Source organism: Lynx canadensis, chromosome F2, assembly GCF_007474595.2.
Source record: "Lynx canadensis isolate LIC74 chromosome F2, mLynCan4.pri.v2, whole genome shotgun sequence".
NCBI classification, from domain to species: domain Eukaryota; kingdom Metazoa; phylum Chordata; class Mammalia; order Carnivora; family Felidae; genus Lynx; species Lynx canadensis.
The window spans coordinates 58,876,397-58,901,853 of NC_044320.2; the positions used below are offsets into that span (position 1 = coordinate 58,876,397).

Here is a 25,457-nt window from a genome sequence, read left to right on the forward strand (position 1 = left end):
TTGGAGACACTGAAATAGTATAGGAAATTGATGATGAATATCTAGATTAGGGACAAATACGAGAAACCGTGTACTGACAAGAATAGATGGGACTTCCCTATTTGAGGGGGAGTGTGCAATGGGGAGCAAAAGATGAATCTGGGCAAAGTTTACATTTCAATCATGCTATTTAAGAAGATGTAATGTGTCTTTGGAAAAAAAAATGTGCCCACAAATCTGCTTTAAATTTTGATATTTTTAATCTACAAATGCTTAAGTTTTGACTACTTATATTTTGAACTACGGAATTTCTGGCCAGTGCTTGATAAGTGATCATGACATTATTTTCTTTACCATTTGTTCTCCAGCAGCGGTCAATGTGAGCCTCTCTATTCTTTTCTATTATCCAGCTGTCTTGCTTTCCCAGATTCTGCATGAGATTTATCTCCCTTTTCTCTGCTCCTGAACACATAGTCACTTATTTTCTGAAAATGTATGAAGTATTTACTGTCTGGTCAATTTTTAGTAATTATTTTCTATCCTTCAGATTCTTTCCTCGTTTTATTCAAATTTTCCCTTGATACAATGCTTATAAATATATGATTATCTGGTCTTCTTTTTCATATACAAATACTTAAATAATCAAGTTGACTTCACAGACTTCTGGTATTAAGGATGTTATTTATATTAATGTCAGTAACCCAAGTTTAAAAGACTTGCAATAATTTTGTTAATTTAAAATGATTTCTAAATCAAAATAAGGAAGAAATTAAACTAAAAATATTTTGAAACATGATTAATTTTAATATGTTTACAAGGAAAGAGTAAATTCACCAGCAGAAAAAAAAATTACCAAAATTAACATTTTACAGATTTTTAGTCTCAAAGCACAATACATTTTTCATAGAAACAAATATATCACCATCATAGGTACCATAATATGGAAACATTTATACACAAGGCCATTTACCATTAATAAAATCAGTGGCAATGGTGATGCAATACATTAGTTAATCTTTGTTAAAATTTGTGCTATTATACTTCCTGGCCTGCAGGAGTATTTGCCAGGATACAAAAGAAAAATGTGTGACCTCAGTTTGAACAACACATAGAAAGTTCTGGCTGCCTGTGCTTAACCCTATATTTACTATATTATCACTAGGAATGTTTTCATACCACTACTCTACTATGGAATAAATAGTTCATTCCACTTACTAGTAAAGCCATTCCCAAGGAATCAAACATTTTAATAGATTCATTTGGATATTAAGGAATTACTTTATACAAAATAAGAAGTGCAATATCAGGACATAATATTCTATATGCCTAAACTTAACAGAAGAGAAAAACTATACAGGTATTAAGTGGAAAACAATTTCAGATTATTTGGAGTAGGTAATGGCATAGTACTGAACTGGGAAAAATGTGATAATATGGTTCCTTTCATTTTTTGAGAGTTGATTATATTTAAATGCACCAGATGATTTTCTGAGGGCCATTCACATTCAATGTTTAGATTCATTTTATTAGTGGCATATTCAAAGCACCATATAAAAGAACATGTGAAATGTAGAACAATCATGACTATGTAATTAACTACAGAAATAACTGCTAAGAAAATATAGCAATATTTAACACAGGATTTCTAAAACCATTACATATTCATTACCTTTCCTGAAGCTAATAATGTCCCATGTTTTATTTTTACAGATTTTGTCTATCAAGATTTATATGCATTTGGCACTTTTTTGGGGGCTGAAAATAGTTGATATCTTCTGTACAGTAATGTTACAATTTTATACAAACTTCAGAAATATGGCATTTGGAATAGTCTTTGCGATCCTCTTCCAAGTGTTCCATTTCACACGACAGCAAATACTCTGAATGCCTTTCCTCCTGGAGGATTCTGTAAACTGCAAAAAATACAAAAAGTATATTGATGTCATCTCTACATATAATCCTCCAAATAAATCATGCTTACTTATGACAGTCAAGAAAGCAGCTCTATGAATCCAGATGGCCAACTTTCTTAGGCTACTATAATTTATAGCTATTGGAAAGCCTGAGTGAGAATGACATAATTCTTTAAATCTCGGTTGTATGCTGAGCTGAAAGTTTACTAAAATTTAAGGTGCACAGTAATAATAGTATTTTATATAGAACTTAGTAGATTCCAGATCATGTTTTCCCATATTACCACCTTTGATTCTAATAAAACAGACTTAGGCAGCTGTTTTTCCATTTTACTGGAGGAGTACTGAGATCCAGTTTACAACTGACCAATATGGTTAAAAGTTAACTGCAAGTTGAGAAGACAGTGATAATTAAGCAATACTCTAGAATACTAACTTAGTATTTTTTAAGCCTGATGAAATTTAAATAATGTTGCCACCATACTTATTAATATTTTTAACATCTATAGTTTCAAGAAAAGTTTTAGTGAGGAATTTAGTGGTCAAATCTGAAAGGTCCTAAGAATTTCTTCACTGAAATGGAATCACGCATACAAGCACTCAATCTCATTTTAAACACAACGTATTTTAAAACACAAATTAAAAGTGATACAGAGTCATACATTTAATTCTTTCTTAAATTATTTATATTTTATTTGGCAATATCAGTTAAGATATGTTTCACTTAAATGCTTAAAAGGTAAAACGTCGATAATACCATTAACTGTTGTTTAGTCTAATTAAATGTAAACTTTTGAAGTCTTTACATTTTTGAATGAAGTTTTTCTTAATAATAAAAAGGGGCTTTTAGAGATAAACACAATAAATGCTAAGAGGGAGACCAAGTGCAATTCCTTTTACATATATATTTACGTACAAGAAAAGAAAGAGGAGAGTTTTTAGAGTGAAGAAGTATGAGGGTATCACAAGAGTGCACATAAACATGTACTCACACAGACACACTAGGTTTTTCATACAAGCAGATAGCCAATCAAAAGCCATACTTATCTATAGGACACTGACAGAGTACTCTAGAAAGTAGATGTGTTTGGTGTACTTATTCTTTGTACACAGTGATACACTGGAAAAATGCATATTTCTTAGTCTACAGACCTACTGCTGAACCCAAGCTCTGAGACTGACTAGTTAGAAGAGCTTGGGCACATCATTTAACCTTTATGAGCCTAAGTTAACCCATTTATTAAATCAGGGTTTACAGAATTGACTTTACCAGGCCATTGGTGGAGCTGAGCTACTAAAGTGCTCAGCAGTGTCTGGGAAATTCATAGTAGGTGCTTAAAAATAATTATTATTCTCAGTTTTCTCAGGATATCATCTTATAGTTTTAGAATAAATATAAGAAATATGACAGGTAAATGAAACACCACTTAGTTTTAGCTTATTAAATTGCCTATCACACTCTACAACTCAAAAATGTAGTTTATACATATCTATTTTATATATATCATACAATATATATTATATATATAATGTGTATGTATTAAGTGCTGTGTATGTGTGTGTTTCCATTTTACTGAAGACATTCCTAGGATCTTCCAGATTTGACCATTAAATTTCCTCACTAAAATTTTTCTTGAAACCAGGGCACCTGGGTGGCTCAGTCGGTTGAGCATCCGACTCTTGACTTCAGCTCAGGTCACTATCTCACAGTTTGTGAATTCAAGCCCCATATCAGGCTCTCCGCTGTCAGTGCAGAGCCTGCTTGGGATTCTCTCTCTCCCTTCCCCCACTCGCTTGTGCTCTCTCTCTAAATAAACTTAAATTTTTTTCTTGAAACCATAGATGTTAAAAATATTTATCAGTATGATAGCAACATGATTTAAATTTTGTCAGACTTAGGAAATAATAAGTTAGTGCTCTAAACTATTCCTATGAACCACATGAGTCAGGTTATAGAGAAATCACCTTCTTAACAATGGCTTCTTGATATGGTCTGCTGAAAATAGATGGTAAATGCAAAGCTGTCTTTTTATAAAGATGGCACTCAGAAGGTTATGTGGAAGTCAATCTAGATACCCTGCATGGCACATCCTTTGGTGTCCTCTAGAGAAACTTTACCGTAGATGTGGAACCTCCACTAGCAATTCTGAAGAATCCAGTAAATGTCTAAAAGTTAGAAATTTTTCTGTATCCATACAATATACATAAGAGCTAATATTATTTGTACAGATACAAATGATTTGAAAAATCACTATAGGTTCTGTGCTCTTAACTTACTTGATAATAAGTTACTTGATACTTAACTTACTTGATAAAGTAAGTCATACGAATTTTCCCAAACCACAAAAATATATAATACTAATGGACCAAATAGTATGAAATGACCAGAAAGCATGGATTTATGTCATAATAGATATCCAACTTCCAATCAAAAAGAGAATTTGGTTCTGGAGAAAATCAGACTCACTCTTTTATCAAATACTTTGTCATATAACTGGATTAGAAAAATATTCAGTGCCCTGCTCACCTAGAATGAATTACATATACAAACTAATCTAGAAAATCCAAAGGAGGATAAAAGAAATTTCCTTATTAACAATTAACAAAAGAGTGGTTCTGACTCATAATCCGATTTTCATGTTGATTTTTATAAGCCTGGAGGAGACAGGCACCTCTGGTACTTCAGATTCTCCCATCCCTGGAAGACCAACTATTTCAGTGTGCAAAGGAAACACACTGGCACAGCCACGTAACTCCAAACCCATACTAAAGTGAGTTGGTTATAAAGCAAGCATAAAGGTGTATGTATGTATATGTAGAGAAAGAGAAAGAGAGACAGACACGGGAGGAGAGAGGGAGAGAGACTCTGAGTATATAAAATACAAAATATATATGTAAACAGATTTTTAAATTTACCTTTCTGAGAAGATTCCATTCTGAAAAGACGCAGTGTAAGTCTTTCTTTTGTCCACAGGCATGACGTCAACATAACCACCATGATTTCGAACCACCCCAGCATGTACTGCTGCTCTGCAGATACTGGACAGCTGAGGCAACAAGGAAAAACCCACCGTTATTAGGAAATTCCTGCTGAACTTGTCCAGTCTACTCTTCTGTTGGACCAAAGTCACTGGCACCTGTCTCTATACAGATAGTCAGCAGTTACAGGTTGATGTTCTGTGCATAAAGGAATGTTGCAAAAGTCACAGAGTTAAAGCCAATTCTGAGCAAGTCTGAAAGCAGATCTCAAGGGTGGCCACAATGGTAAACTCCCATCACCGTTTAATCTAACAAACACTTGCCTTTCCAAACATCAGGCTTTTTCTATAGTGGAAGTAAGTAATCAGATACAAATTTGCTCTTTTTATCTCTTTTTTAAATGTTTATTTTTGAGAGAGAGACAGAGAGAGAGAGAGAGAGAGAAGAGAGAGAGACAGAGAGAGAGAGAGAGAGAGAGCGAGCATGAGCAGGAAGGGGTAGAGAAAGAGGGAGACACAGAATCCAAAGCAGGCTCCAGGCTCTGAGCTGTCAGCACAGAGCCCAACATGGGCTCAAACTCATGAACTGTGAGACCATGACCTGAGCCAAAGTTGGAAGCTTGACCAACAGACCTACCCAGGCATCCCTGCTCCTTTTATCACTTAAATTCTAGCTCTTGCTAGTCACTCTGACCAAATGTTAACAGGTTACATTATCTGTACTTGGTTTATGTTCATTTTTGTCTTATTAACAGATAATAGTTCTGTATACCTTTACAGTTCCCTTTCCAAAATACAGGTGTGTATTAAGTGGGGAGTTTTCTTCTATTAAATATTATAGCCTACACAGAGAAAATTTAACCATGAAGCAAAATATAAAGAACAATCACAGCTTCCAACCTATATCTGCAATGTCTATCACCTTGGTTTGAATGGTCTGACATGAGGCACTATGTTTACATTGTACCAGTTATACCTTCTTAATTGAACTGGAGTTCTACAGAAGAGAAAATTATTGTTTCAGGTCCATGTTTTTAAAACCATTACCTACGGACTTCTAAAAGTTGACTTTTTTTTTTTTTTTATTTTGCCCCATTCAAGACTTCTCCAGATTTTAACATTTGCTTTAATCCTAATGTTCTACCAAAATTTGTCAATAGCTGAATACAGCCTGAGGAAATCCCACAAAATGAAACACTTGAACTGTTTCTGTATGAAACAATCCCCCCTCATATCCCAGGGGTCTTTTCTGATCGTACTAGTGTGTTCTATTTTTCTCTCTATGCACATGTGAGTGACTTAATGTGCTTTTTTAAGTTCACATAAGCATGTGCATCTTACATGACCTTGCTTTATTACTGTGCTCTGAACTTTGTGGCATCAGTCAGAACTTATTAGATCAGAGAGCCTGAATGCCAAGCTGTTTAATCCTTTTCATGCTTTTGCTATACCAAAAAATACCATATATCTAAAACCTTGTATCGTTACTCCAAAGAGGCATTTTATTCACAGTTTAAAGTTCCTCACTGATTTAATATTTGTATCCAATATGGTTCATAACAGATGAAATTAAAAATAGTTCTGTACGCGTTTCAGTATTTATCTTGCTCTGTTAAAAGAGTATTATCAGCATTTTCCCCAAGGCATAAAAGTGCTTACATATAACATTCACTAAATCCAAGCACTTAATATGTTTTGAAACTATTGTTTTGCCCATAACTACGCAGTCAGCAGGCATTCCTATTTGAGTTCAAAGGTCAGAAGAGATTTTCTTTTTATACCCGTACTTTGTAAGAATTAACATATCACGAAAAAAAGAATTTATCTGTGAAAACAGTGGAACACTTTTAATGAATGCAGAAATTAACTTTACTTGTAACAAATGAGAAAAATTCAAAGCAATAAAATGTACAAGTAGTAATGGAAAGAAACAGAGAGAGAGAAAGGTGGAGGGGTTGAGGGAGAGAGAAGATATTTTTCCATATCTTGTATTTAAAGAAATAATATATTTTGTGTGTTGGGGGGGAGGGGGAGTTTGGTAGTTAATGCTTGAATCTCTGAATCTGCACTGACCACATAATAGTAGTCCTTGCATTTCCAACTAACTCTTAAAATGATTTATACAATCATTTCCTATACATAATTGCCTATGCAGTCCGATAAGGTAGGAAGATAAAATGATCTCAAGACACAAAGTCTAACAAAACCTAAACTCTAGAAAAATAGACGGCCTATAGGTATAAGAGGGTATAGGATATTATGAAAGATTTTCACCGGGCATGATTAAAATTTAAAGTTTGGTGCTTAAATGGACAATCTAAAAAGAATAACTTCTTCTGAAATCTTTGAAGATTCTAGATAGGCTTATTCATATACATTTATGGATTTATTTCTTCAACAAATATTTATGTGCAAGGTATTTGCTACATTTCTGATATCACTGTGTGCTCTAAGTTTTGTTAAGGCAGGATATAATTCTGTCTTGTTCACAGGTTGGCATACATCAAACTGTTAATAAAAAATGACGCTCCAATTGCCTGGCTGTTGCCCTCATGGAACTTCAAAATAATAAAAGAGATAGAGAAATAGTCATAACACTAACAGAATCAGGTAAGTGCTAAAAGTAAAAAAAAAAATAAAGTTCTAGGGGTTGAAAGAAGGGCTATGTAATACATGTAGTAGGAGATCCAGCAAAAGACTCCACAGAGAAAGTGGCAATAAATTAGGACATGAAGAATGACCATGATTTTAACAGACAGGAAGGTAAGTAAAGCATGAGGACTAATAAATTATTATACCAGCAGGACATTTAAGCTGCAAATAAGTACAGGGCAAAGCTGAACCCTGGGAGGGACTCAGATGTGGAGAACAATTGCAAAGGTAAATCTGAATGAAAACAAACCCTGGACTTTAATGAACTCACCAACAGAAATAAGGTGGTAAATACTATTTCAGGTCTCTTTTTACAAACCTATTTCCATGGTATTCTACTGAATATGTGCTTCAAGAGTATATTTCCTGAATTTGTTTTTGCAACTCTCTGGCTTAGAAATTTGTAACGGTTTCTAAATGTCTGCCACATAAAATCTAAACTCATCAACATGCATTCAGACTCTCCATTTACATGTTTCAAGAGCTGGATACCCCACCCCTCACACAAAATTGGCTGCAACCCCTTTTAGATTCAATGCTCACCTGCTCAAAGATAAGCAAACCTATGTGTTATGCATACATCTCGCTTGCTGTCATCTCCCCGTTCTTGTAAATGTTGTTCATCCCACCTAGAATGTGTCCCTAATCCAATTCCCCAACCCACACTTGAAACCTGGCTCAAAAAGCACTTGTCCATACCAAAGGCCTCCCAGCTAAGAGTCCTTGTCCAACCCAGTAATGTTGTCCATTATAACATCCCCTGAAGTGCTTTCTTTTCATATGTATTTTAACATATTATCTGTTCTTGATTTTATGGTGCTCTTTAAATCTTGCCATTTGCAACAATATGGACGGAGCTAGAGTGTATTATGCTAAGTGAAATAAGTCAATCAGAGAAAGACAAATACCATATGATTTCACTCATATATGGAATTTAAGAAATGAAACACATGAATTTATGGGAAGGGGTGAAAAAGAGGAGAGAGGGAAACAAACCACCAGAGACTCAATGACAGAAAACAAACTGTGGGTTGATGGAGGGAGGTGGGAGGGGGATGGGCAAGATGGGTGATGGATACTAAGCAGGGCACTTTTTGTGATGAGCACTGGGTGTTGTATGTAAGTGATGAATCACTGAATTCTACTGAAACTAATATTGCACTGTATGTTAACTAAAATTTAAATTTAAAAAACTGGTAAAAAAAAAATAAAATTTTTTAAAACAAAAGAAAAACATGTTCCCTTGGCAGTGTAAGATATTGTTCATACATTTGACAATCTCTTAATTATCAAGTTTACACTACAAATACTGAAGAACCAAAAGGAAGATTTAAAAAAACAAAATGAGGGGCACTTGGGTGGCTCAGTCGGCTAAGTGTCTGACTCTTGATCTCGGCTCAGGTCATGATGTGGTTCCCGAGTTAGAGCCCCATGTGCTAACACTGTGGAGTCTACTTGGGTCTCTCTCTCCCTCTCTCTGTCCCTCCCCTCTGCTCTCTCTCTCTTTCAGAATAAACTTCAAAAAATAAAAAAATAATAAAAATACAAAATGAATTTTCCTTCAGAAGGATGCCTCTGGTCTATTTCAAAAGTGTCTGATATAACATATGGGCAGGACATAAAAAAATTTTGGTAAAAATAAATTATTATGCACTCATATTTGCATAAGAATAGTTGTTTTTCAGTGTTATTATTGATTAGCTTCTCTGAGAATATGTATACCAACACAGAATCTGTTTCCTTTTTCTATATATAAATGTATATACATACATTTAAATATTGTGTAAACACATATATACATGAATACTGAGAGCTGCATAAATTAAGATACTTACATCAGAATAAACTCGAGTTCCAATTACACGAGCATAATGTGGATTTGCCTGCATACAGTTACGAGGACAGTAGACTCTGAAAAAAATATATATATATACAAATATTAAGTAGCGGGTTTCTTTAGCCATTCTTACTCATAAGACCACAGACATGCATACACAAATGTTAACAGCATTCTCACCCTATTCATTTTTTTTTTCTAAAATAGGTCAATTGTAGAAGCCAGGCAGTAGATGCAATTGCTTCTGCTTAATTTACCCACTTCTAGCTTTTGGCACAAATGTGTTTCTTTTATTTTCTAACTTAACCAGGAAGCTTTCTAATTTAGGGGTTAAGCAGAAAGACACATCAGGTTGTATCTCTCAGTATCTGGGAACTGTACCCAATGTTTCTGTAGAATTTAATAAACAGCTAACTTGAAAAACTGACTCATTGTCCTGACTCACACATCAAGCTTCTTCCTTCTATGTTCACATCTTTGGTACATCCTTCAATTCCATGGTTTTAATTATGATTATAAGTTACTGATTTCCAAATACGTATCCCCAGTTGAGACCTCCTAGTTCCAAATTTGTGTCCTATTGCTTATTCAGTATCTCTACTAAAATCTAATAACAGTTTCAAACTAAGGGTGTTTACAACCAAATTCCTAATCTTTTCCTCCAGTCCCTATATCTGTTCCTTATGGAGGCTTCATACAATAAATGGCAACTCTATTATTTCAGATCCTCAGGCCAAAAACTTTATTCTAGCTTCAATCCCTCTCTTTATCTCACACCTTATATTCAGTCCACCAGCAATTTCTATTGGTCATCCATGAAATAAAATCAGAGCATCCCTAAACACCTCGGTTACTATAGCTCCAGACTTTATCATCTGGTGTCTAGCTTACTGCTATAGGCTTTCCTATGATCTCCCTGCTTCCAACCCTGCCCCTTCCAGTGTTGGTTTTTTTCCCACTTGAATTAAAGCACACAAGACCAATCATATCATTCTTCTGCTCCAAATATTCTAGTGGCTTTCCATCTCATTCAGAATAAATGAAAAAAATCCTTACAATGGTCAATAAGTCCTGCATATCCTGTCCCCCCATTATCTTTCTGACTCCATATCCTCCTCCTCTTCCACTTCTTCCCCCAGATCCAGTCATATTGGCCTGTCACTTCTGAAACATACAAAAATAGGCTCTTCCTCAGGGCCTTTGCACTTATCTTTCTCTGAGCATGGAATATTCTTTCTCCAGATATCCTATTGCCTTACTGATATCTGATTGGCTTAGCTCATTTAAATAACATTTCCAAGGGACACGTGGGTGGCTCAGTCGATGAAATGTCCGACTTTGGCTGCTCAGGTCATGATCTCAAGGCTCATGAGTTCGAGCTCTGTGGTGTCACACTTACTGCTGTCAGCTCGGAGCCTGGAGCCTGCTTCAGATTCTGTGTCTCCCTCTCTCTCTGCCCCTCCCCCACTCATGCTCTCTCTCTCTCTCTCACTTAAAAATAAATAAACATTAAAAAAATTTTTAAATAAAAAATAAATAACATTTCCAAAAGCTTTTTATTTCCACATAGGATCCAATTATCACTGTTCAATCAATCACATGATTAAAAACTCCACTCTGAGAGTTTAAGAAACTATCAAGTGGCACTTTTTTTTTTTAAATCAATGGGCTCTTTGATTCACACACACACACACACACACAAAAGGTTTGATTCACACTCACACACACACTTATAAAGGACATTAAAAACTACATCTGGAAAAAAGGGAATTCATTTTGGTAAATAAACCAGAGTCTCAACAAAATGATTACATGAAAATCACTGTCTGATGAAGGAATCAATGATTTTACCAAAAGTATTCTAAACTCTTTTTTTAATGTTTATTGATTTTTGAGAGAGTGAGACAGATTGTGAGCAGTGGAGGGGCAGAGAAAGAGACACAGAATCCAAAGCAGGCTCCAAGCTCTGAGTTCTCAGCAAGGAGTCTGACAGGGGGCTCAAACCCACAAACCGTGAATTCATGACCTGACCTGAAGTCAGAGGCTCAACCCACTGAGTCAGTCAGGGGCCCCTTCCCCAAAGTATTCTAAAAATACTTCAATTGCAACTACCTTTACCAACTGAAGCAACTCCTTCCTAAGATAGCTTTTAAGAAACAGCTGCATTTCTTATTTCTAAAATCTGTATAATACTGTTTATTTTAGAGGATATATGCTTCTTATAGCATCTAAACCAGAAGCATTTAAATATAAATAAATGAGTTTTATAACTTTAAAGAGTTGATTTTTATAAAAGATGCTGTTGGGGGTTTCTATAGGAGGAAAGTTGTCCCCATTGAACGTGAAATTTTCTATGTGTGTTTGAGAACAGTTGGGCATTCACTGCCCATCCTATGGTAGTAATAGGTGCTCAGCCCTTAGGATCATACTGTGCTGGCTCTACCTTGACCATATTTGGCACTTGGTTTGTGGAAGGCCAAGGTGAGTAGCTCCAAACTGAGATAGTTTCTACTTACGCAAGTTCAGATCAAAGATAGACTGAAGGAGGTTTTTACTTGATTGTGTTCTAATGTCTGGTTATAACACCTTGTTATGTGTTACTAAGAATGTAGACAGTGACCTGGTAAACATTCTTTTATATACAATTTACTTATAAGCATTGAATAAAAATGTATCAACATTTTAGTGATACCTGCTTTTACATTTTGGACATTCAATAGGCTTCAAAGCTCTAATTATTTATAGATACATGTTAAGCATGATATGATTTCTGCCCTCCCCCTCCATGTGTCATCCCCAGGCCAGAAAAAAAGATTTCTAATAACACACACAAACATATGATACTTATAAGGTTATGGTACTGAATCATAGAGATTGCTTATTTGGGTCTTTTCTATCAGCTATGGAACCTCTCAAGGACACAACTATACAGGTAAATACTGTTTCCTCATGCTCATCTTGAGTTAATTTCCTTTCGTTTATTTGCCCTGGGCATTTTCTCCCCAAAAGATTTATGTCTCAACTTATTTAAGTTATATGAAATTCTGAAACAGATGTACCAACCACATGGTTCCCTAAAAGTTATAAACTGTCATATAAATAATGTGTTATAACATAATTTATGAAACTATTAAAATTTTTATATGAGAAAAGACAACCCTTTGTTTCAGTAGTCTCTAAAAGGAAACAGAAGGGTGAATTTCCAGACTATGTAAGGTCAAAATTATGTATAAATCATTACTTCTACCAATTTGTTACGTTGGTAGCAGTAAAAGATAAAATTTAACTAGAAGAATTTTTCTTTTGGGGCAATATTTCCCTTTCTGGAATAACCAAAGAAACAGGAAAAATGCATTAACAGTCTACTTGAGTGATTTTCTGTTTATTTTGGAACAATATTACTATAAATTTATGCCACAGATATTAAAATTGCCATTACTTAGCATCTACTAGAGGAAGGCTTTATGCTGGAATACTCTATCAGGATTATCCTTACTATTTGGTCCTCACAGCCTAGTCACATGGCTGAGAGGGCCTAGCATTATACTGTACATAGTTGGTATTTCATAAATATTTATTAATGGATAATTCTAAATTATTTATGAGATGGAGACAGAATGAGTGGAAAAGGGGCAGAGAGTGAGGGAGACAGTATCTGAAGGAGGCTCCAGGCTCTGAGCTGTCAGCACAGAGCTTGACACGGCACTTGAACTCACAAACCATGAGATCATGACCTCAGCCTAAGTTGGACGCTTAACTGACTGAGCCACATAGGTGCCCCAAGAAGTACCCACTTCTTACATCATCACAGTCTTTTATTGCCTTGTGAACAACCAATATTATTCTTTCAGTAAAACATTACCTTAGTTTTAAAAGGCTAAGTGAAGGGATGCCTAGGTGGTTCAGTCGGTTATGCGTCCGACTTCAGCTCAGGTCATGATCTCGCAGCTCGTCAGTTCGAGCCCCACATCAGACACTGTGCTGACGGCTCAGAGACTGGAGTCTGCTTCAGATTCTGTGTCTCCTTCTCTTTCTGCCCCTCCCCCACTCATGCTCTCAAAAATAAATAAACATTAAAAAATTTTTTAAAAATAAAAGGCTAAGCAATGAAGCTTTTCCAAAATAAACTTTTCCATAAAAAGTGAGCTCCTTCAGTTTTTTAGTAACTACAGTTTATCAATTATAATTCTATCTCAAATCTCAGTATTGGTTCTTGGAATTAATATGTGATTTCCTTGTATTAATGGAAGAAATATGGATAGAAATAAGAGTGGATATGAAAAGACCTTCTTCATTTTTCCTATGTACAGTTAGGACTTATAGCCATAATACTTCTAACAATTTTCACCTTAGCGTGGTCAAGATAAATGAAGCACTCTTTTTTTTTTTTTTAATGTTTATTTTTGAGAGAGAACAAGAGAGGCAGAGTGAAAGCGGGGGAGGGGCAGAGAGAGACAGAAACACAGAATTCAAAGCAGGCTCCAGGCTTGAGCACAGAGCCTGATGTGGGGCTCGAACTCACAAACCGTGAGATCATGACCCGAGCTGAAGTCAGACGCTTAACCGACTGAGCCACCCAGGCGCCCCAGAAGCACTCTTTCATTAGTGTATAGTAGATAAACTCCATTATGGTTTTTAAAAAGACAGTATACAAAACAAAAATAAAAGAAAGGCAGAAGATGGGCTTTTTGACATACCAATCTCAATTAGATTTATCTAATTTAGGAAGTGGATGGAAATACTTAAAAATATGTGTGTCATTATAGTTTCAGTGGTAATGACTTGTTGCAGACTGAATGTTTGTGTCCCCCCAGATTCATATGTTGAAGCCCAACTCCCATTGTGATGGTATTTGGAGATGGGCCTTTATGGAGTTAATTAAGGTTAAATGAGATCACCAGGGTTGGGCCTTGATCCCAAGAAAGGAGAGTCTCTCCTCTCTCTCTCTCTTTCTGTCTTTCTCAACCTACCTCCCCTGCCTTGTGAGGACACAAAGAGAAGGTACCATCTGGCAACAAGGAGAGAGGCTTCAGAAGAAACCAAAACTGCTAACACCTTGATCTCGTCTCCAGCTTCCAGAATTACGTGAAAATAAATTTCTATTTTTTACACCTCCCCCCCACTCCCCCAGTCTATGGTATCTTGTTACAGCAGCCTGGGCAGACTAAGATATGTGAACATACAGAATACACGCACAGCCCTGGTATTATGGAACAGACAAAAGCACTCTGGCGTTTGGAGAAAGCACACTAGGAGTGTCTGGAGAGCAGGGAGTTTGTGATGAACCATGCTCCCTTTTGCTTCGCAGTTCAAGACCACAATTATAAATGGATAATTCTATCCATTCACAAGACCATACACCCTTCAAATCCTGGAGACAGAAGAAGTCCAGGCAAAAACAGTTATCACAGAGTAAAAGCCCAATCCACATATGTTCACTGGTCAAGAATAATGAGACAATTTAGAAAACATTACCTTGGGCAATGTGAAGCAGGCTTATGAAAGGGACAGAGCTGTTCCACAGTTGTTTCACAAGTGACAGCCTGAACTGAAGAATTAAAACACAAGACAATAAGCAACTCTTTGGCAATAATAACATGCAACAGGGTGGTAAGAAAATAAGGTTTAAAAAAGTGCTAACCTGTTACTTTAGAGACTGTGAAGGAATTAGCAGACTGATATTTGCTGAAAATAAGAGCATAAAAATGTCAATCATTTTTTAGATGCATCATCATCAACATAATTTCTGGTATTTTTTCGGTCTATGAATACTTTGTTTCTTCTTAAACATTCTTACTTAAATATCTAAATAAGCTGTAGTATAAGAATACATCATCTATTTTATGTTAAGTCCATATTAACTTCAAGTATGAACCAAATCAATACGAACCAAATTAATCATTCTTGATATTAGAGGAGGATCTCTTCTCATGACTAATCTCAAAAACATATAGATAATAGCAAAAAGCCACATAGATTTATATCTACGTATTTGTTTCCTATTAAAATTAAAACTCTAACAATACTAATTCCCTGTCACCATTGAACAGAACTATTTAAACTCTCACAATGGTAAATACAAAGTAGCATTATAGAAAGACTTTTAGATCATAAATACCTAAAAGGAATGTGTGTTATTCATTTTTTTGTTCCCCCAGTACCTAGTAAAATGTCAACGATGAATGAATTCCTCCTTATTGTATGCATCATTAAAAAGCAGGATAGAAGAATAGGTATTCCATTATATATCAAAATTTTTAATTGGCTTAATTATACCAGGAGTTTCAGAAAAATATCTGCTACAAAAGATAAAGTTTATTTGTGATAATATTTTAATAGGAGACACCCTTCATGTTTCAAGTTTCTGTAATAAACAAAAATTAAGTTCAAACAAAAAAAAGTAAATAGGATCAATTTTCTTGAATCCAACACCCAATGTTTGGCTTACTGAAGCTCATAACTTTTGTTATTCATTGAAGGTAATTAATACATTTTACTGAATTAATAAGCCAATGAATAAATGCTTCTATACAGCTTTTGCTTAAGAGAGATTGCTAAGCACTGAAAACCATCCATAAAGCCTTTGAACAAAATTATTTACATAGAATAACATTCCATCAAATTTTCAAGAGTTTTTAATAAATTCTTTCTTATCATTATGAATCCTCCACTGTGGAGTCATGCAATTGTATAGTTAACAAAGGAAAGAAACTATGTCATACATCCTAAGAAAAGGAATTCCATATGAGGTTCAAAGTTTATTTTTTACACAGAAGAAACACACTACAAAGTTATTTCAAAAGGCCACATTTTTCTAACTTGTATAGAGTTTATATCAAAATATGCAATGCTCTAAAATAATATGTTTCATATATTTAATATGAGAAACATTTCAAAAGTTAATGCTTTTATGTTGAGTTAAATTACATTTAGATGGACAAAAGGTACATAGTATACATTTACATTTTAGAGAACTTTTCAAAATTCTCTTTTACCTACTAATATAGTTTATCTTATTAGCAAAGTTACTGTTGCATGAAATAATCCATTTTCCATAAACAGGGCAGGAAAGTACACAAAACAATTAGCCTTCTCTGAGCTATTTTATTTTATAGCTGAAAAATCTGTTGCTTTACATTAGGGATAACTGTAAATCTATACATCCTCAATGAAACTCCAGAAAATGTGGAGCTTTATTTAGCATGTTCTTTAGAAGCAGAAAATGTTCAACGTTGAATTTAGATACTTTGGCTCCTTTTTGTCTTTGAAATTACACAGCTGAAGTGAGCTGAAATGACAATTACCAAACTTCTCTATAAATTCTTCTATGCTTTGTTCTAAAAGAATGTGTCAACTCATTATTAAGATTTAAAATCATCTCATCCAAAAGGTCATTTGGGTACTTACCCAATTGTCTGAACACCATTTCTATTGGATTTGATGAAATAATGTTTTCTTCCTTGTCTAGTGATATCCACCCAACCACCATCATTGTCTATTATGCCATAATGAATTGCGGCTCTACAAATGCTGGATTGCTTAGAGAAAAAGGAAGGGAGAAAAGAATATTAAAACACTAAGATTGCTACATAGGACATGACTAGCTATTACTTAAATGACTTTAAATTAAACAAACATATCTGAGCAAAATATCTATACTTCATATAAATCATTATGTTTGCATTAAAAAAATCAAACTTTATATAGAAAGATCCTGTTCCAAAATCATTATATTTATTATACTTACCATTTCATAATGTACACTGCCAATAACTTTGGCTTTACTATCCAAACAGCCAGCAGGGCATTCATATCTAGATGAAAGAAATCAGGACCAAAATTTAGTTTCTCTGAATGTTAGTGTGAAATAAAAATATTACTTGTATTTTGTCAGGTAATTTTGAAAATAAGGATAAACATTACCTATTGCAGGTTGTTCCCTTGCACTGATCTCTTAATCTTACTTCACAAGAAACAATTTGGGCTGAAAAGTAAAAATAAAATAAATAAATAAAATATATATATATATATATATATATATATATACCAAAATAACTTAGATAATGTATAAGTCACTACAATTCATCAAGCTTTTGCCACTCTAAAAATATCCAAATTAACAAAATATAGTTGCATCTGTCATCTACATAAACTTTAACATTTTTGTAAATAATGCAGAGCTCTTACACATTTGCTGTGTGCTTATGACTTCATTTCTGTTACTATCATCTGCTCTTGTCTGAACGTGGGTGTCCCGGACTTGTGACTGCTGCCGTTCAATTTCATTTGTTTCTTCTTCTTGAGGAGGGTAATACCTGTCTGATCCTTCTGTTAGAGAGAATGGATGTAAGAAATATGAATCCACCTTAAATGTGCACAAATCATCACATAATGGTATACCTTTATATGCCTGTGTAACATTTAAAACTAGAAAAATCTGTAGTTTCTTGGCACAGATTTTGGCTTGAGGTGGTGATCTTATGTACTGCGCTGGAGTAAATAAAATACATGGATAAGTCTTTGAGCTCTTGATTCATTTATGCTTAATAAATGAAAAAAATCGGCTAATATTAAATGGAGTCATTTCTAAACTTTGATTTATACTTAAGAGTGGTATCAGTGATTGCCTTTCATAATGCCACCATGAAGTCTACGCAGTGATCTGATGAAGTCAGGGCTTTCGTATGACATGAAATCATATTTTTAGGAGAATCATATTTAAAATTTCCAAAAGCGTCACATTTAAAATTCTCCCAATAGGAAATTTAGCTTAAAGAAGGACTGACATGCCCTTTTAATTTACTACAATATCAGTTTCCACGGAAAGGTTTTTCTCTTTTAGAAGGAAATTCAAAATGCAGAAATTTATGAGTTTAATTTTTTTCCAGGTTATTTATGTCAAGGGCTTAACAGTGGCACAATTTGGAAAGGTGTGTTATTTTCATGTATGTCCAAGGACTCCGAACCTAGAAAAGGGAAGTATGATTTCAGAGGAAAGTCAGTTTTAAGTAAAATAGTGGCCACTGGTGAAGGGGCAAGTAAGTCGGAAGTTTAGGGATGGCCAAAAATGGAAAACAGACTCACACACAATGAAAAATGCTTCCAGGAATGCAAAATGGCTCACATAACAGTGAAACACTATACTGTTACTTCTTGTCTGCTCATTATACTAATGAGCACTCAGTCATCAAGGGGAAAAAAAGGCACATCTCTTTATGAATACTGAAAAAGAGCTGCATTTATTCATGTTTTCATGAATAAATTCATGTTTTCATAAAATTCATGTTTTCTAAAACACTTAGTCTACATTAATCTTCATTTGGTCATCAGGAAGAAAAAAGTACAAGGGAGTAGAAATGTTCACTCAGATGCCCAACAAGAGTGGAAGTTTTACAAAGCTTTATCATCTAAGTTTGCTCTTCATGTGCTGTAAACAGGACACTGTATATGCACATTTTAGGACATTAAATGCATTTCAGAGCACTACTTTTACAATAGTTTTACAATACTATTTTATCTTTTTTATTTGTCATGTTGGCCATGAGAGATTATATACTCTGTAGCAAGAAGCAGAGAGTTAGTGTAATTCATTGACCATCATTCAGTAACATTCATGGATAGGTATATGGGCAAAAACTTTTAAAGTGTTAAAAATAAATTGCATTAGATTGCTAAATCCTTCAAAAATGAAGACACTTGTGAAAACAACTCTAGTCAATAATATATCAAGATCGCTTTTAAAAATGCACATATACTTGTCACTCTAGGATAATCTCAAAGTAGAATTAGAAGTGGTTATGTGGAATAATGATGAAACTTTCTTTTAAATACAAATTTGCTATAATAGATATTCATGTATTTTTAAAATATTTTTAATGGCTTCAGATATTTTAAATAGAGTTCTGGAAACTTTGTAAGTAATAATTAAATATGCTTTTTGCCTTTCAAGTACAAATTAATGCAGATGTTGGATTAATTTATATTAAATATAAATATTTATATTTATATACTAATTGTAACAATATTAATATATATATTAATATATTAATATTAAATATATTAATTTATATTAAAATATAAATCAAACTGAATACTGTGACACAATAGCACATACCTTTGTAGCATAGATTTTCTCTGCAGCCTCCTCCAAAACTAGGTGGGCAGGCAGAACAGGGCCGTCCATGTTTATAGGGGGCGTGACCCCACCAGTTTCCCCTTAAAGAGAAGATCCACTCTAGTAAGAGGTAGTCTAATAACATAATTTATGAGACACTATAAAATATTACTATCTTCTAAATAACGACTTTGGTATGCATATTTAAATCATTTATATTTTTCATCGGAGTCCCTTTGGTTACTAGGTTTCTATGTAAACTGCTGCCTTATTATTTTGAAAATATTCTAAGTAATTGTTATGTACATTGTTAAAAATTACAAAATTAAACTTTTACAGAACACCAAACTCTATTATGGGATATTCATCTATATTCCATTCGTTTTTTTTTGTTTTTTGTTTTTTGTTTTTCAACGTTTATTTTATTTTTGGGACAGAGAGAGACAGAGCATGAATGGGGGAGGGGCAGAGAGAGAGGGAGACACAGAATCGGAAACAGGCTCCAGGCTCTGAGCCATCAGCCCAGAGCCTGAGGCGGGGCTCGAACTCACGGACCGCGAGATCGTGACCTGGCTGAAGTCGGTCGCTTAACCGACTGCGCCACCCAGGCGCCCCTTCCATTCGTTTTAATAAACAGACTTGAGACTTAGATTTGACCCTAAGTACAGTTGTAATATTTTCAACATAATCATTCAATGGTCTTTACACAGGTGAAAATACATTTCTCAGTTAATCTATAGATGCTTTTCTCTAATAAATCCAAATTATTAAAAATACCTGTGGAATATAATAATATGTAAAACTGAAGTCATAAAAATATAATCCCTGTGTTGACAAAGATCATATTTTCAATTTTCATATTCCTTTTAGGGGCTGAGGTTATGCATCAGGCAACCATAATTGTTGCCATATTAAGTAAACTGAGTTAAAGCAATATACTCAACTATATATATATGATAATACATATATACAAATTTACATATAAAAGTAATGTTTTGTCTACTTACTTTGGGGAATAGTTGCACACCAAGTAGACAGCTTTAGGCCATATTTGCCCCCAAATGTTCATGTTATGACACAAATTAATGGCACAGCCTATTCTGTTACTTGTTGCCCACACCACCTACATTAGAGAAAAGAAAATATATACACAATGGAATACTACTCAGCTATGAAAAAGAATGAAATCTTGCCATTTGCAACAATGTGGATGGAACTAGAGGATACTATGGTAAGCAAAGTAAGTGAGTCAGAGAAAGATATATGAGTTCACTCATCTGTGGAATTTGAGAAACTCAACACATGACCATAGGGGAAGGGGAAGGGGAAGGGGAAGGGGAAGGAAAACTAAGATAAAAACAGAAAGGGAGGCAAACCATAAGAGACTCAAATACAGAGAACAAACTGAGGGTTGCTTGGAGGGGCATTGGTGGCAGGGATGGGTCAAATGGGTGATGGGCATTAAACAGAGCACTTTTTGTGATGAACACCAGGTGTTATATGTAAGAGATGAATCACTGGGTTCTACTCCTGAAGCCAAGACTACACTGTATGGTAACTTGAATTTAAATTAAAAAAAAAAAACAAAACAACAACAAAAAAAACCCAAAAAGCTTGGAAAAAGTAGGCTGAGATGAAGACAACAATATGTATCAGAGAGAAATGTATAAAACTGAACTTGAGAAATGAATCTTTATCATTTAAGATGAAATAAGGCAATGTCAAAAGGATATTTTTCCTGAGGCTTTGGGCAGGGTTTAATTCAATCTGAAGAAGAGTGCTATGAGTAAATAACTCTAACTATAAAAAGTAAGCATCTTCAAAATACACATTTACTAAATAGTTCAAAAGTTACATCCTCACAAACCTAAATGCTATGTTAATGTTTCCATGAAAAAGCTTACCTAACAAAGGAACAGAATTTCACATCTTAAACTGTATTGGAACAAAAATTTATGGGTTCAATTTCTAATATAATGTGTATTTTTCACGGCACCACTGGTTATTATGGAATTCATCACTGATCTTAATCTTGTCACATGCAAAGGTAGACAGAACAATTTGCTTTATATTCACTAACAGCCATAAAAATGCTAGTAACTCAGGTCTGTGGTTTATCTAGTTGAATCCACCTTTCGTTGTTCAATTTAGAGGTTTAGAACTTATCCAATACGAAATGTGAACAATGAATAAAAAAAACAGGTAAATGCTGCACACAGGTCAATACTGAATGTCATGGTAAATAACCTATAGTTTTATTCTTTGGAAAATAAAAAATACTGAAGATGGTAAATTCCTCCTCGTTTGCATTTCCTGAGGCCAGACTAAACATGTTTTACATGTAAAATCATTGAAACAACATCTTTCTTTAGAATGTTTGTTTATTTTTGTGGGGGGGTGAGGGGCAGAGAGAGACGGGGGACACAGCATCAGAAGCAAGCTCTGCGTTGCCAGCAGCAAGACCTATGTGGGGCTCGAGCTCACAAACCACAAGATCATGAGCTGAGTCGAAATTGGTCGCTCAACAGACTGAACCACCCAGGTGTCCCAAGATAATGTCTTTTTTTTAAACTGACTTTTGGACTTTTTCTAATAATTACTTTTATCTTTTATAGAAATTGATAAACCTATTCTACAGACATCAATATCTTTTTTCAATAACCATACCAAATTCACTAAGAAAGACATCCACGTTCAGTATGTAAATTCAGTTGTGTAAATTCTGCTGCAGTTACACAAACTCAACTTAGAAAAATGAGGCGTAATATACCCAAAACATACCTGTGTATAATGAGTACACACAGGTCCAGAACATCTGAATGGACAATACGGGTTGCATTCGTGTTCATACGGGTAGCTAAAATCTCTCACTTCATCGTACCATGCTTGTACATGAAATGTTGGAGGTCTATATCTATTTGAGAGAAAATAACCACAAAGAGTGAATAAAATTGGAGAAAAAGTAAAATCAAATATTGCAAAATGTATTGATAAAGTCTGGTAGAGAGAGATTCTTGTGTAAGTTATTAATCTTAAGTACTATGCCCATTACATTACCACTACATCAATGGTTTAAAACAAAAACTAAGTCTAACATATTGCTGGTTATTCTGCTATTACTTTTATTTTGTTGGTGTGATTATTTGCTTTCTTTTTAGGCTTTAAGCCTCAGAAAATTTCTCATTAATGAATTAATAAGTATTTCAATCACTTACGTTTTCAAAAACAAAAAAGTAACACTTTACATACCTTCCCCAGTGGGCTCCCAAATTCTGCCCAATTGATGGAAGTAGGCTTGCAGGTCCGTGTTCCCACAAACAACTTTCCGCCCAGGATTCTGCAGATCTTTCCAGCTCAACATCCCATGTCTATAGTTCAAAACAGAAACAAAATACAGAAACACACATATGATGTATAGGTAGAATTCAGGTTTTTCTTCAGGCTATAATGTGGTTCTATTCAGTTCTGTTTTTCCCTTTTTACTACTTTGCAAGGTCAACATCTCAATCTGAGTTCTCACCATCTTCCACCTAGATTTTTACACAAGCTTCCTAACTAGTCTCCCTGCCTCCATCTCTTATCCCTACAATCTGCCCCACAAATTTTTAGAATTACCTAAGTGAGCACAAATATCCTTAACTGACTCTTCTGTCTAAACACATAGAACAAACTCCCATATACATAAAGTTCAAGATCCTTGGTCACACAGTTCCTTATAAAACATGCTGTTCTTTGCTCTTGCTGGCATTGTTTTCTGTTTAAAACATTCTTCTCCCAATTATTTGTCAGATAGACTCTTATTCTTTCTTCATAATCCAGCTTTAGATAATACAGTCTAGATACCTTTTCAATTTTCTCAGATGTAAGCTATTCTCTCCTTAGGGCTCTTAGAACTTTGTAATACTTCTTTGTTTAGCAGCTATTACAATGCAGTGTTAGTATCTATGTGTCTGTCTCTTTAACAAGACTATGAGTTGCTCAGAGGCAATCATTTAACTCATGCCAGTTATCTTTAGCCTATTTTTTTGTGTTTTGTGTCTGTCATATAGACAAGGTGATTAATAAACGCTTATTGAGTACATGAATGATTAATGAATCTGATTCCTATAAAAATATATATGCATTTTTATATACAACATTCAATGAGAGTGATTAAACTGTACTTTTAAAATAATTTACATGGGGTGCCTGGGTGGCTCAGTCGGTTAAGCAGCTGACTTTGGCTCAGGTCATGACCTCACAGTTTGTGAGTTCGAGCCCCGCGTCAGGCTCTGTGCTGACAGCCTGGAGCCTGCTTCAGATTCTGTGTCTCCCTCTCTCTCTATCCCTCCCCCACTCACACTATGTTTCTCTCTCTCTCTCTCTCTCTCAAAAATAAACATTAAAAAATAAATAAATAAAGTAAAATAATTTACAAAGAAGTATTTAAAATTACAAAACTACTACTGAAACTATTTTCTATGTCCTAGGTTTAATATTCAATTAGCTAATTTGAAAAACCGGCAGTGTTTGGTAAATGTGAGGGTAGAAACAGAGCTGGGTTCAACCTTGGTAAAATAACAGAACTCTGGGCATGTTAAGAAGACTGAAAAATAGTTCTGGAACTGGAACATGAGGACACAACCTAAGGTGATAGCAATGAGACTGGAGAAGAGCAGACAGACTGAAATCATGTTGCAGAATTTAAATTCCTAGAGGTTGACAGATGACTAAAGGTAGGTGGTGAGGGAGGAAAAAAGATGAAGACAATGACGGTTAACAAATAAGGAGAAAGAAAATAGAGAAGGAATAGATTATTGTCATGGAAATATGTCTAACGTATTTCAATGCAAATTTCTAGGGTGATATCTGTGATTCATGCAGTATGTATGCCAAGTAGAGTAGAAACACATGAATGAGGTTCTGGGAAAAGAAATTTGTGATGAAGACATGAATTTTGAATTATCACCCAAAGATGACTTTCTTCGGGAAGATGATACAGAATGAGAAGAGGAATGAAAAGAAAATTCTGGGGCTATCACAATTGAAAGGGAGGGAAAAAAAAAAACGAATTAGTAACATAAACCAGGGAAAATGGGATCGAAAGGTTAAGGTTAAGGGAACACTGAAAGGTTAAGTTATACAAACAATGGGACAAGGATTGGAGGATTAGAGAGTGGGCAACAAAATCAAATGCCACGGAAAATTCCAGAAAGACAAGAGATGCTAAGTACTAATTCACGATCAAAAGCAATCGCAGAACAATGCTGGGGAGAAAATCAGAACACACAGGCACATATGCGACTGGAAGGAGAAAGTGGGGAAACCAAGTGTGGGTTACTCTGTTAATACTTCAGAAAGAAGAAGAGAGATAGGCAGAAGAAAAGTAACATGCCAGGTTCTCAGGGAGGATTTGTTTGATTGTCTGGATTTTTAAAGGATAGAAGAAACATAGTCATGACTGTAGGCCAAAGGAACGCACACCAAGGGAAAAAGACACACACACACACACACACACACACACACACACACACACGCCTTGAGGCCACTGTGATGATTTTAAAATACTCTTCCCCACAAGTCTCACAAAGGTGGTATTGAATTTCCTCCTCTTCCCTTCAGTTTGAGCTGGACAGTGAGTGGCTCTCTTCTAACACACAGAACGAGACTGAGACTTCTCAGACTGGGTTAAGAAATGCAGCCTCTATCCAGTTCTCTTTTAAGACACACACCTTGACAGACTTGAGGCAACAATTAGAGTCTGGCTACCCTGAAGACCTAGCTGGCAAGATAATGTGAAGAGATCACACACAGACTGAGGGATGCAGGACGAGTTTCCATTGAGTTTTCCTCGCCCAGGCATGAGTCAGTTTGCAAGTTTAGGTCACTGCAAACAAACACGTAAGAGATCACAAATAGGAACTACTCAGCTGAGCCCTTAAGAGAGACCATAGGACCCTTCTTCAAGGTCAATCTACTCTTGTTTTATATCTGATTCTACAATC

General features: G+C 34.9%; 1 protein-coding gene across 2 annotated transcripts in view; it reads right to left on the reverse strand.

The window, feature by feature from the left end:
- Positions 1–765: 765 nt before the first annotated feature.
- CRISPLD1 (cysteine rich secretory protein LCCL domain containing 1) overlaps positions 766–25,457 on the reverse strand; it is a 49,150-nt gene continuing 24,458 nt past the window's right edge. Inside the window, exons 3-15 of one of the 2 annotated variants that reach the window (XM_030304012.2) lie at positions 22,723–22,841; positions 22,255–22,387; positions 20,481–20,596; positions 19,474–19,574; positions 17,547–17,687; positions 17,283–17,343; positions 17,107–17,173; positions 16,767–16,897; positions 15,001–15,044; positions 14,835–14,907; positions 9,358–9,433; positions 4,809–4,939; positions 766–1,892 (exon numbers count right to left, since the gene is read on the reverse strand). In XM_030304012.2, coding sequence (XP_030159872.1) covers positions 1,841–1,892; positions 4,809–4,939; positions 9,358–9,433; positions 14,835–14,907; positions 15,001–15,044; positions 16,767–16,897; positions 17,107–17,173; positions 17,283–17,343; positions 17,547–17,687; positions 19,474–19,574; positions 20,481–20,596; positions 22,255–22,387; positions 22,723–22,841 — 1,245 coding nt within the window. In that variant the 3' untranslated portion in view covers positions 766–1,840. Of the gene's footprint in view, positions 1,893–4,808; positions 4,940–9,357; positions 9,434–14,834; positions 14,908–15,000; positions 15,045–16,766; positions 16,898–17,106; positions 17,174–17,282; positions 17,344–17,546; positions 17,688–19,473; positions 19,575–20,480; positions 20,597–22,254; positions 22,388–22,722; positions 22,842–25,457 lie in introns of those variants that run through there. The other variant, XM_030304013.1, reaches the window with a different exon arrangement.